Source organism: Rhopilema esculentum, chromosome 11 (genome assembly GCF_057945365.1).
Source record: "Rhopilema esculentum isolate cy_ngs chromosome 11, ASM5794536v1, whole genome shotgun sequence".
NCBI classification, from domain to species: domain Eukaryota; kingdom Metazoa; phylum Cnidaria; class Scyphozoa; order Rhizostomeae; family Rhizostomatidae; genus Rhopilema; species Rhopilema esculentum.
Window position 1 is genome coordinate 15,094,904 of NC_142825.1, and position 12,915 is coordinate 15,107,818.

Below are 12,915 nucleotides of genomic sequence, written 5' to 3' on the forward strand. Positions count from 1 at the left end.
ATATAACGGTAATTGTTCTAAGACTTGCACTACTATAAGAATCCTAATTGAAACAAAATAGCATTATAATCATTAAGATTTCAGTTTTACTGAGTTGTATAAGTTGTCAAAGCCTCTTCACTTAACAGAATTCGCGGTATCACTATGTTTGCCATAACATGACTCTCAGATTGTCACTCTCATTCTCAGGTCATTCTCGGAAAGATATAAAAATCCTTCTGGATTTGGCTTTGTATGCTGCTCTTTTTGATAGAGCAAATGACAGTCTGCAGAATCACGGAATTGATCCATTTGGAATAAGAACCGCAAAAGGCAGTAAAAGATAAAGATGATTTCGTCTTAGCATTGTCAATCTGCAAGTGGGTTGGCATGAATTGTGATGCTTTTAATTCTCAGCTCTTCTATGGGGCGATAGTTCTTTTCGTTCGTAGGGATTTTCTCGAATTCATCCAGAACATCAAAACCATCGATAAGCCTGTAATGATACGAAAATCAAAATAAGTAATTCTTAAGAGCAACAAAGATGATACGAAAATCAAAATAAGTAATTCTTAAGAGCAACAAAGATGATACGAAAATCAAAATAAGTAATTCTTAAGAGCAACAAAGATGATACGAAAATCAAAATAAGTAATTCTTAAGAGCAACAAAGATGATACGAAAATCAAAATAAGTAATTCTTAAGAGCAACAAAGATGATACGAAAATCAAAATAAGTAATTCTTAAGAGCAACAAAGATGATACGAAAATCAAAATAAGTAATTCTTACGAGCAACAAAGATGATACGAAAATCAAAATAAGTAATTCTTAAGAGCAACAAAGAAAATACGATAAACAAAATAAGTAATTCTCACGAGCAACAAAGATATTGACAAAAGCATAAACTCGACAATCAACGTGGCACTACAAATACAAATCTAAAACTGAAAGGTGACAATATTGCAAGTCATGTCCATAAGGCTCGATGCAATAGGTTGTTGCCTGAGAGAAAACATAAGCGTCAAAAAGTTTTAATAAAATGACGTTTGTCTGTTTTGCCGTTGGGATAAATGCGCATCGAAAGAGATTAGAAATATAAAAGGCAAGTAGCTAGACATGAATTCTAATAGGTAAACTATAAAGCACCTGTATAAAAATGATCAACGTTGCAGAAAATTAGTTATTCGCCGAGGCATTGCTTCGTAGCCTAACGTTTGAACTGGTAGCGGATGATATACTGGGCATTAGATACACGGAGGAATTACAACCAGGCAAAATTCATTTTACCACGTAACTCTATTTTTGATAAGGCTCCGTATCCTTGATCAGCATTCTTAAAATCAAATGCACGAATCAGAGAGCATGTTAAAAAACGGGAGTCTAAACTCACCCTCTCCCAGGCTTAGAAAACTGTGGAAAGGGAACCATGGAAGACTTCAATTTTACGGGCGCATTAAAATGTTTCAATTTCTACAGTCTTGTGACATAACTAGAAAACTTCCTTTAAAAATCATCCTCAATAATTTTGTTATGTTAAATTCATCTCGTACACTTTTTGTATGCTTCTCAGATAATCAATAGTGGATCCATTTGACAGAAATCAGGAATGAAGCAAGTTTTCCTAAATAAAAGTTATACCATCTTTAAAAAATGAAAATTACTGTCTGTCATAAAGTGCTCGATGCAGAAAAAGGCAGAACTGTACACGCTTTTGGTGCACATAACATAATGGAAGTTGCAACTGTTTGCTTAAGAAATATTAACAAGAAAAGGATTAAGAATGTTGTCTGACTTACCTGGCGAATACTGTGTATTTCATATCAAGATGTGGCTGTTTGGCATACACAATAAAGAACTGTGAACCATTTGTGTTTGGACCACTATTGGCCATTGAAATAATGCCTCTTGCGTTATGCTGAAGAAATAAAAACATTCAAACACATCTTACAACAATGCATCCAAGATGCGGTTATGCATTAGGGTTTTCACAATTAAATAGGGCTCTGAATGTTATCTACAGCAAATGCTGTGAATCAATGCTAAAAGTTTAGTTCTTCAAACACATCTTAAAACAATGCAATATGTGTGCAACGACAAACAATAAGCCAAGAATATTTTACTTTACCAGAAACTGATTAATAAATTGCTTCGTCCTTTAAACCTAGCAAATTTTGGACTATGGCTTATATCTGAAATCATTATTATTTTGACAAGATGTAAAGATTTCGTCTTGGGCCATATCTTATTCCATACATCATCTTATTGCAATATCTTTATACATTATCCTATTGCAATAACTTATTGCAATAACCATGTGATGGTTGAAACCAAAGTTTTTAGCTGTTGAAAAAATTCACATTTAAATGAACCAGTTGGTTAACAGAATCTCTGTCTAAGCATTCTTATAAAATTTTTGGCGGCACAGAACTTGATAATACACAAAGTATGTTGTGAAATGTTTGCTTCTTTCAAAGCCATATTCCCTATACCCACACTATTTAAAAATGAAGTAAAGTGAAAAGCATTTCGCTGTTCAGATTTTTCACAATCACCATCAAAAGTCATTGAAAAATTGAAATTCGTGTGACGTCTATTGATACATCTGTGGAAAAGATCTAAGAAATAAATAGAACAATCTGCCTTGAAGTCTCAGGTTCTGGGCATCTTAATTTCAAAGTGGTATCACAATTCTGACAATTGTTTTGAATGCAAAAATCAACTAAATAATGAAAAGTAAAGAAATAATAGGACCCTTAGATTACAGGGAACAAATTGAAATCCAATGAATTAATGTAAATTATTTCTAGAAACGATTTATCTACCTTCAAGTGTGGAATAATTTCATCTTCATATTTCTTCCCCCAAATACTCTTTCCACCTTTACCAGTTCCTGTTTTAATATAATGGGTTAACATTGATACTCAATTTAAACCAAAGTATTTTCTAACAAAAATCATGATCCTTTTCTCTTTATTTAAAGTTTCTTTGAGCTATATCCGTGTTTTGAGGAAATCATAGTGGAATACAGCATTGGAAATGATAGCCCTGTTCACAATGGAAAAGAAATTTAGTTTACAAAATTATAACCATAATGTAAGCTAATAACAGAACATTCTAGAGGGGCATTGTCAAAAATGCAAAATGCAAAACAATTTTCAAAAATTTGGGCAAACGTTTTACAAATTAAATAGAAGAATTAATCTGAAAATTTGAAAATAAAAAAGTTATAAATCAATGTAACCTGAAGGATCTCCAGTTTGAATCATGAACCCTTTAATATTCCTGGTGAGGAAAATACATAATACAGATTTAATTGCTTTTTGCATTGTCAAAAACTTGTAAAAAAGCTAATGGAAAATCAAAACCTATCAAAAATTAAATTGATGGTCATATCAACCTCAGAAATATCAACTAAAAATTGCACTGATGTACTCTGTTTGCTAGGGTGAAATATAATTTTAGGTCTTTAAATTTCAATCTATTTCCAAATGAGAATATAATTCCACTGCATATTAGAGACTGCTTCTTCATTTTTCACTGTTCCAGCTCATCATTTCTATCTACTTAAAAACAAGGTAATGAAAACCCTTTAGTATGTATACCTTAGCAACATAAAATACTTAGCAACATTGACCCCTCAAGATAAATTTTCAGTGGATAAACTTCATCGAAAAAGAATTTCGGACAACTTTTCAGAATTTTTCATTGTAACAAAATTTCATTGTCGATATTTAATACAGAGATAGCAACATATTACCAAAATCTTAGAGGCAAAACCATACAGGTTGCTTTTTACTCAATAGGTACTGACTTCATGGAGACTTTTCACACAGAACAGCATGTCTGGAGAGCTAAATTAAGGTGGTATATTCACTCATTTTATGCAAAGGTGGCGTCAAAAAAGATGCTTTTAACATTCCAAGAGCCTCTACTCTGTATCTTTATGGTATGAAAGTTTATAAACAAAGTACAATTAAAAGTATAAGTGTGAATGTAAGTATAAGATTTGGAAAGAGCATAAGACTATCTCAAACAGGAAAAGTTGGTCTGGAAATTTTGCTTTCTGTAGATTTCAAAATAGGGTTTAAAAGTGCAAATATCTTGAACAAATGTTTCTGAATATAAAATGAATTGGAATTTTAAATTTTGCCAGGGACACTGGATGTGAAAGATTTTCAAAACAATGAGAAATTGCATGAATGCACAAAGGGAGTCAAACTCAAATTTGCTCTGCATGTATAAACCCCCGTTGACACATTTAGCATGCAAAACATCAGTTGGTTGTAACAACACCAACAGCATAAGACTTATCAGGCGCTTTCCTGCCACAAAATCAATTTTGATTGATTGACCAAATTATTTTTCGAATAATATGCCGCTTTTGCAGTGGCGTAGCATGAGCGCAGAACTAAGGCATGCGGTTACATAAAATATACGGCTATGTTGAATAAATGTAATGGTAATTTCAGTTTCTAAAAAATACAAGCGGTAATTAATGATAATCGTGATAGCAAATTTTGATTTTCAAAGTAAAAAATCATTTGTACTCTAATTCTAATCAATCAAGGTGTCTATTCTTAGCATCAGAGGCTCCGACAGAGGTTGGAAAGTGAAGAGGGGCCAAGGGAAAAATTATCACCCATGCGAAAGTTTTTGAAAAAAGCTCAATTGTTTAGCAAGACTTTTCAGAATAACTCCTAGTGCTAAAACTGCTTTGCAAAAGATTTTATTCTTATTCATATTCCTCAAGAAAAGGCATCACCTAATGCCCACCTAATGTAAGAATTTTTTATGCTATAATGAAGCTGGGGATTCCCGCAAGAAGGAGCTCTCCACATTGCGAAATTGTTAACACACTGCAGAGCCTAAGCGAACAGGAGCAACAGTTTCTGCTCATTTTTTACTCTCATAGTTAACTAAGATGAAAATAGTGAGCTGTGAGAGTTGTTAGAATTGAAGATGCTTCCATGTGTAAAGTTTCAGAAAGTTAGTCCTGGCAAATCATCATGTATTTAGCAAGGCTTGCGCTCAGGTCTACCGCATGCCCTGGTCCGTAAATTCTGACTATACTGGCAAGCCTTTTGACTTGAATTACGGAATGCGGATCATGACAAATAGACTCTGACCCCACTTTGACGAAACTTTTTCTCTTTTCAACAGTCACAAAGTAAAGAAAGGAAAATAATTGGATTTGAAATGATGTATCACGCAAAGAGTATTCGCAAAAAGCAGCTTATAGGTAGAAAAATGTTGTGGATTATCAAATATTTGGGAAGGCTTGCGCTCAGGCCGACCGCAAGCTCCAGTCCGGAAAATTCTCACTTCTCTCAGAAGCTTCTTTCGAGTTGCACTGAAGCTGCACTGGAGCATCACATGTTTCTCTTATCTTGGACAGGCAAAAAGAGTGATGTGGAGGGGCTTCAGTTTTTCAGATTTTTCGAATTTCATAATTTTTAGCGATCTGTTTACTTGGAAAAATAGCCAATTGGGGCCAATTGGCCTGTTGGCGCTAGAGTTCACTGCATGCTGCTCATGACAAGAAAGAGAAGCCGTTTATTGCGGAAATTGTTATGCATTGAAAGTGTTGCAAGAATTTTAGAATTTGTCTATAAATTTTTACGCTTGGGCCGCAAGCGTAGCATACATAGACGCTACGCCACTGCGCTTTTGATGTTTTAAAGGGTATTCAGCCACTGAATAGTTTGTTCTTAGGGTGTTCTTGAGGTGTTCTTGGGGTGTTCTTGGGGTGTTTTTAGGGTGTTCAGCCTGATCTTGGAGTGTGCAGTCTTATAGAAACAACAGCTTTATAACACCATGTCTCCTCCCACGATTCCTTGTGAAAATGAGAAAAGCCTGAACATAAGTTTTTTCCTATTACATGTTTTTAATAACCAGGACGACGATGAAGAAAAAAGACATCATGTATTCGTCAACTTCTTGTTACGTCATGGACAATTCCAATTAAGACAAATCCATTAAGACATTAAGACAGTTCCAATTTAGGCAATTTCATTATGACAAGTCCATTAAATTAAATTAAATGTTTTTGACTGTGGCTAGAGTCATCTTCAGTATAATTACAGGCAAGAAAAAATCAACTTAAAAAGAAACAGCTAAATGAGGGGGGTCATAAATCATGTGATAAAGAAGTATGCTGGAGGAGCAATCAGGATGCAAGAGAAGACACAAGGAATAAACCAGCAACCTAGAGATTAAACAAGGAATAAAGGCCAAACAAAGAAAACAATGCGGGAAAGAAAGTCAGAAAAAGATCATAGGAAAAGAGGACTGTTGGGAATTAAGCGAAGGTCTGTCCCAGTGTATGAGGAGGCTTTCATGAAAAAGTAGATCAAAGGAGTTGTTTGTTTTGGAGAGAATAGAAAAATCTTCAACAGAAGATATGTGTCCAGTTTTGGAAATATGATTGTGAATGGAGGATTAATTATTGAGAAGCTGTCAATAATGAATAATCAATAATGTAGTTCAGGGTTGAGAAAATGGAACAAGAAGAGGACATGAACAAGATAAGCTAGTGAAAACAATATTATGATATTTCACTAATCTGGCATCTTAATTGCTATTGCTGAATCAGCTTGCATAAGATAATTGAAAGTAGCACTTACCTGTGAAAAAGGCATCCATCATAATAGTTACTTGCACAAAGAGCTAAAAAGTTCTGAAAAAGAACATACAAGTGTAAATTCATTTTCATCAAACCTAAATTTAAAACAATAATAATTTGGAAGACCGTTTGTATATTTGGCACAAATGCAAAACCAATTGGTACCTACAAACCCTGTCTCGAAGAGAAAATCAGCTGAAAATTAGAATCACCACAATTACATTCATTGCACTGATCCTAGATACAATATAGGTTCTTTCACCAAAAATAAATACAGAAATCTTAAGCATTGACTTCACAAAAGACTGAATTTATAAGATGAATTTATCAGACTCAATCAACGGACTTAACTTTTTCAACAGATTAATCTTTATAAGGCCCTTATACTGGTGGTAATGCCTTTGATAAAAAGGCCTATATAATTACCCTGTAACAGTAATATAATGAGCGAATAAAATAAGTCCCAAAATCAAATAAATGAAGTTGTGATATTGTTAAAAACATGATGTTTCAAGCATCTACTTGTTAGCAAGTGGCTGAAAAAGAAATTCAGCCAAGCTAAGAGAAGGAAAGATTCAACAAATAGGAAAGAAGAGCCTATACGGATGAAGTATCACACACAACTTATATAGTTACCATGTACCCATATAAAACTCTTACCTCACATGTTTTGGGAGTTTCATCACAAAAAAGCTCAATCTTGAGATCGCCAAGATCTGTATGTAAAGTCACTGCCTATAAATAAGTAAACAGTTCACAAGACTATTTTAAAGTGGAACAAACAAACCAGGCATAATGCCCTATCCCAGGGCATTTTTAAGGGTTTTGAGCTGTGGGGCATTTTTCAAAAAGACCCACGCTCACCTCAAGAAATTGTATGGGATTTATGGACAGGTGCTTAAGACTGTTATATGTTTCAATTAATGCTACAAATCCTGGCTTGTTGCAAGGATTGGCTGGGTTGTTTCAGGCCTTGCTCTAAGCAAAATGAAGGTGCTCCATAAAAAGAGCCCCTAAGAAACTCTAGGCGCTCTATTTCGCACCTCTAAATAAAATGTCCACGAGAGCATCCTTTGAGAGCTTTGGAAGATAGAGAGCTTCATATCGAGAGCTTCGAAAGAGTGTTGAATAGGAAATTCAGCGGTGATACGTGATAGTTTAAGGAAGCAATTAGTAAGGCTAACAAAGCTTCCTACGTCCCTGATTTAAACATATTCAGTGAAAAATCAGAATGTCCTCTCTACTGAAGGCAGAGCTTGTTCAACTGTTTGTAGTTGCAGTAGTGGAGCTATTTCACAAAAAACATCATGATGATAGAAGATGTAATATTATGTTCTTTTGCTAGCACATTTGCATTATATCTATTCTCTTTTGCTATTGCTATTGCATGAAAGGGCCCAACAAAGTGGACTTTTGGTATCTGGGTTAAAAGCAGAATTGTGCTTTTCAGTGGTGGGGGAACTCATAGGGCCTGGTGAGGCAGTCCCCCACCACTGAATATGTTAAATAAAAAAATGCCCTGCCCTATCCTATCTTGGTCTACTTGCCTTTGACATGCATCCAATCCAAATTCAGGAATCAGGATAAAATATAACGCATAGTAGTTTGTTTACTCCTCGACTCCTAGCAGTTTGGGCTCAAGTGTGAAGTCCAAAAAATTAATAACTTACCATATCTGTTGCTGAAACCACGGCTAAAGTTTCATGAATCCTTCCCGGATTGCTGCACAACTATAAATTCTGTAACGAATATTTCTCAGTGACACATGCATTCGCCATTACCCTAGCGGTAAATGCTGTTGGTGTTGTTGGTTTATTCATTTTCCATTATCTTTAAAGATGTTGTTGCTGCTGTCACATATCTTCCATAGAGATGTTGACGGCCAAATTCCTCCATTCTGGCCTTTTTTCAAAGCTGTTGGCCGTTGAAAATTAATTTGCCGAAAAAGCGAAAGTTGGCGGAATTTTGGCCGCTTGTTGAAAGCCACAAAAATACAAAGAAAAGGACAACTTAAGCACAGGCAATATTCAACATTTTGTTGAAATAATCTCAAAATTACAAATAACGAAGCAAGAAACAAAGTAAAAGATAGCAGAAAATTGAAATTGAAATTGAAAGCAAGTGGGAGATTTTGTAACAAACAAAGCCCTTTTTGATTACACTATAGCTCCAAAGAATTAGCAAAACGTAGCAATTTTTTATATTTTGTTTGGCTGGCCAAATTTGGCCGTCAACCGTAAAGTATTTGGCCGCTAACTATTCCCAGCATCTGGCAACCCTGATGTTGCCTTCTCTTAGTGCTCTTTCAGGAATTTAAAGTTTTACAGTACAACAGTAGATTTTCATTTTCTAATCCGGGACAGAAGTTACAATGCAATTTCTAGGACAAGAATACTCCCTTAGAAAAACATGCCATTGACATCAGGAAGTCAGTTGTGAGGCTACGTTCCATATTATCGAGAGCGATTTGGTTAATCGGAGCAAAAGCTAGAAAATATTAAGAGCATAAAAGATGCACGATGATAACAGTGCCGTCGGAAAGAAATTCATATTGGGGGGCTGCCCATTGTATTCCTTCTCATTCAGTACGCTGCTGTTATAAAGGAAACATACTACATTTTGGCAATTATTGGGGGGGGCTCCAGCCCCCAGTTTCGACGGGCCTGGATAAGCTTCCACAATGTTAGAAACAGATACTAAGACTGTTAAAGTTGTACAGAAAAAGCAGATTTTTGTATATGGAAACCAAATGAGGGTGGCTGGGTTTAACTTTTGCAATAAGGCTTCGCCAAGCAAAGTGACACCCATGCTATGCCGAGCCCAGAAATGCCCCTTAATTCAACAAAGGGAAAAGAAACTCTATGAAAAATGACACTCCTTTTCATTGTATTCTAAAATAAAAGCCCCATGAGCACAAAATACTATCCAGCATTGCGAATGTTCTTGTAAAATTTGTACAAGTAAAAGGTGAGGAATAGCAAACAAATATCACTAACATTAACCAAGCCCGTAGCCAAGCCAGGGGATTAGGAGTGGCAACAGGGACGCCGGAGCGACCAAAGGGCAAGGAGGGCATTCTTGAGTAAAATGGCCTTTGAAAGATAACTCCCAGCTTCTTTTGACTCCTTCGACTACCCACCATTTTATTTCGATTATCTGCAGGTATTTTGAAAATTGGCTAACTTTTGGCATAAGGATATATATTACAAGTTTTGAGAAATGCCGTCATGAATTAAGCACTATAATCAGAATTTCATATGAAGCGCTCTGATTATTACAATTGGCTGGCTTCAAGGGCACATTAATGAAAAGGGCACTCTGGCCCCTCTTGCCCCTCCTATCAAAAGGCGACAGGGGCGGTTGACCTCCGCGCCCCTTTCTCCGACGTCCCTTGGTGGAAACTCCCCATGACCAATGCAGGTGAAGTTTAAGAAAAATTGTTTGTAGGGTTTAGGGGGTGGGTTAATGGAAGCAAAGAAGCAGAAAAGTTGTAAAATTCTTCAGCAAGAAAAATGGCAAATTTTATGTATTCCATCAAAATCTTACTATCAACCGCCAGTCATGCAATATTGCACTCTTTCTTTGCTTGCAAAGAATGTCTTTGAGGGGAATCTACCCTTGTTAATGTAAAAAAGCACTCATTAAAGTCCTTATGTGTTGATCTGAAGCCAGCAGTAACTGCAACTTATAAAAATTAATAAAATTTGCGGCTATCGGAGCGCTTTCATTATACAGTTGCTAAATCTATCTTCCCGAGCTCGCTTTAATCCCGGTCAAAATGATTCAAAATGATTCAAGATGAAATTATTGCAGATTTTCACTTTACGTTGCCCCTGTAAATTTGAATCCCCCTCCCCCCAAATCAATGCTGATTTGTAGTTCTATTATTTTTGCTTCAAAATCATGCATTCTTCATTCAACATTGAATAGAGTTGTCAAGTGATGACGTGAAAAAATCTATTTTTGGAATTTTTGAAATTTTTTCCATAACCTGAAAGAGAATCATGAAATACCTCTAAATCTGCAAAATCAGTTAAAGGTACTACGAATTGGCTGAGATATGACCAGATGTGCACAAGCTCTGGCCCAATCAAAACACTGTAATTTGGTCTCAGTTCATAACTTTATGAAATGAGCCAGAATAACAGTAATCTGTTAGCAAACTTTCTATAGGCCATAGCTCACCCCATTTTAACGCTTCGCTTTTTCAGATAGTAACAAGCATTTTCACGTATTCAGTCGAGAGTACACATCATGGCTTAAGCACCTCTCTCACTGATTTAACTATAGACAGTGCTGTGACAAGATTTTGACAGGAAGATTGAAACTGCTTCACGACTATGTTTGTTGGCTATAGAATGTCCAACAGCATGCAATTTACAAAAATTAACATCCAATAGTTTTAATCCTTTTTTAACTGATGCACCCACCAATCCTTTGCCCAACTTACTGTCTTCGCCTTTTAGACACCATTGTATTCAATCCAAGTTAATTTTCAGAGCTTGTTTTGCAATATTCTATAATTATGTAGGCTCACCAAAGAAATACGGGTTTTAACATAAAAAACATCCCTACTTCGACGGACTGATTAATGCACTACTCAGTAAATCAGTGCGTGTTTACGTACTACAATATCGTCCTCAAAATTATTATTCACGGAAATTGTGATTTTGAAATGCCCTGACCGCCGTGTTCCAGGCAGATGTTTCGGTATTTTTTCTGAGAAGCGCCAAATTTTTTAGCACAAGGCACTATCTCAAGTATAAGAGAACTCCATTACCAATTTTCCTTCCGCCAGTATTAGATTGATTCATATCGTCACTACTCTCCGTTGCAGAGGCTGTAGCAAGCAACCAACCTTGCTACAACCAACGTGAGGCATAGGGTGGAAATTGCCAAACAACCATGCGCTCGATTTATATTGTCTATGCACCAACTAAAACTAATAATCCACTTATATAAGGTTAAACGTGCGAATATGAATCAGCTAGCTGGCGGTAGATGTATCAATTAACAAGATTTCAGGCCATTAGATGGATGAAGGGAAACCCACCGAATACTTTCAAGTCTGCCTTTAAATCATAATTTCAAATGCTTTGCAAGCAATAAAATCTTGTGTAAGAAGGAAAAAGCGCAGGATATGCTGTCTGTCGGAAACTGTGAATCTTGCAGTGAGTAAAAATACGAAAAGTAGGGTTTTTGAATTTCAATTCATTTAAAAAGCCTATTCGACAAGACAATTCTGTAGCACTGTGAAAATCAAATCATCAGATTTGAATGAAAATGAAATGGTGTCGAGAAATGTAACGTACTCTAATGGCAGTATTCAGAAAGTCTGCCGTAAGATGAACATTAAGCGTTTTGGACCGTGTCCTTCTATGATGATGTCTTAGATATTTTGTAGTTTCTGCCAACAGGTGGTACCTCAATTCGACAAATATAGTGAAGAACAGCTTGTTAATAATCTAACTAGCTTTTAATAGCGTACACCCTTGCCTGTACGGCATCCAGCCGGCATTTTGACAGACCGGTAAACTGTAATTTTCCTAACTACCTTTTTGATACTTTTTGACATACAAGGAAAAAACACATTTAACTGCACTTTATTTAAAGGCTTGCTATAATTCTTAATGTGAACAAATAGTAGATTGTAGTAGTTTCCATTACAGTTCTCCTGTATCGCAAGTTTTTTTCAGACTGTTGCCCTTGCTTAAGATCGAAGCTCGTCTCTGCTTATCGCGTCTATCAGTGGTAAGTTCAATGGTGATTAGCATTTTATTCAGTGTCTAGATTCAGTGAGTGTCTTCGTCTTTAGACAGTTAAATGGTCTAAAGTGTCTAGATTTGTAAAATTTTATAAAAATTAACAGGAGCAGGAACAGATCGAATGAAAACATTATTAAGTTATTCATCCTTAAAGCTTAAAAGGGCTCACCTTTGCAAGCCAGCTGCTATCACTAAAAAATTTAAAATAAGATTAAGTTGTAAAAGATAATTACAGTTGCAACTTCATGAAGCATTTTATAATTGCATACTGGTACCAGACCCGAACCTATGACGAGCCCTTTAAAGATTCAATACAATTTAAGCAAAATTGATAAAAAGGAAGGGGGCTCACACTCATAGGTCATATCCATTGCAACTTAAAAAATTCACTAATGTGCAAACTAGAGAAAGTTAAGCACGATTAAATTTGAATATAAAATTGAACAAATTGCACAAAGTCATGAAAAAGGAAATAAAATACACATCTTCAAACAAGCCAGCCAAAGGATATCTTTAAGGCGAATATTATGAGGATTGGAGTGATTGG

The 12,915-nt window shown here is 35.7% G+C and overlaps 1 protein-coding gene across 2 annotated transcripts; it reads right to left on the reverse strand.

Annotated features, from left to right (window-relative positions):
* Position 1: 1 nt before the first annotated feature.
* LOC135693941 (peptidyl-prolyl cis-trans isomerase-like 3) lies at positions 2-8,433 on the reverse strand. 2 transcript variants are annotated; one of them, XR_010517070.2, is made up of 8 exons: positions 8,274-8,433; positions 7,264-7,338; positions 6,605-6,657; positions 3,223-3,263; positions 2,804-2,871; positions 1,778-1,896; positions 1,128-1,314; positions 347-475 (listed from the first exon to the last, which is right to left on the reverse strand). XR_010517070.2 is itself a non-coding variant. In XM_065212532.2 (7 exons), the coding sequence occupies exons 1-7, from the start codon at positions 8,274-8,276 to the stop codon at positions 349-351; spliced, it is 486 nt and encodes a 161-aa protein (XP_065068604.2). In that variant the 5' UTR covers positions 8,277-8,433; the 3' UTR covers positions 2-348. The 2 variants fall into 2 exon arrangements, 1 of the variants encoding a protein (XP_065068604.2); XM_065212532.2 differs by lacking the exon at positions 1,128-1,314 and having other exon boundaries at positions 2-475.
* Between the last annotated feature and the right edge of the window lie 4,482 nt (positions 8,434-12,915).

Coding starts and splice junctions, on each gene's coding strand:
- LOC135693941 (XM_065212532.2), bottom strand. Junction 3,264..6,604: donor GATGGATGCCTTTTTCACAG/GTAAGTGCTACT, acceptor TTTCCTCACCAG/GAATATTAAAGGGTTCATGA. Junction 476..1,777: donor AAATACACAGTATTCGCCAG/GTAAGTCAGACA, acceptor GTATCATTACAG/GCTTATCGATGGTTTTGATG.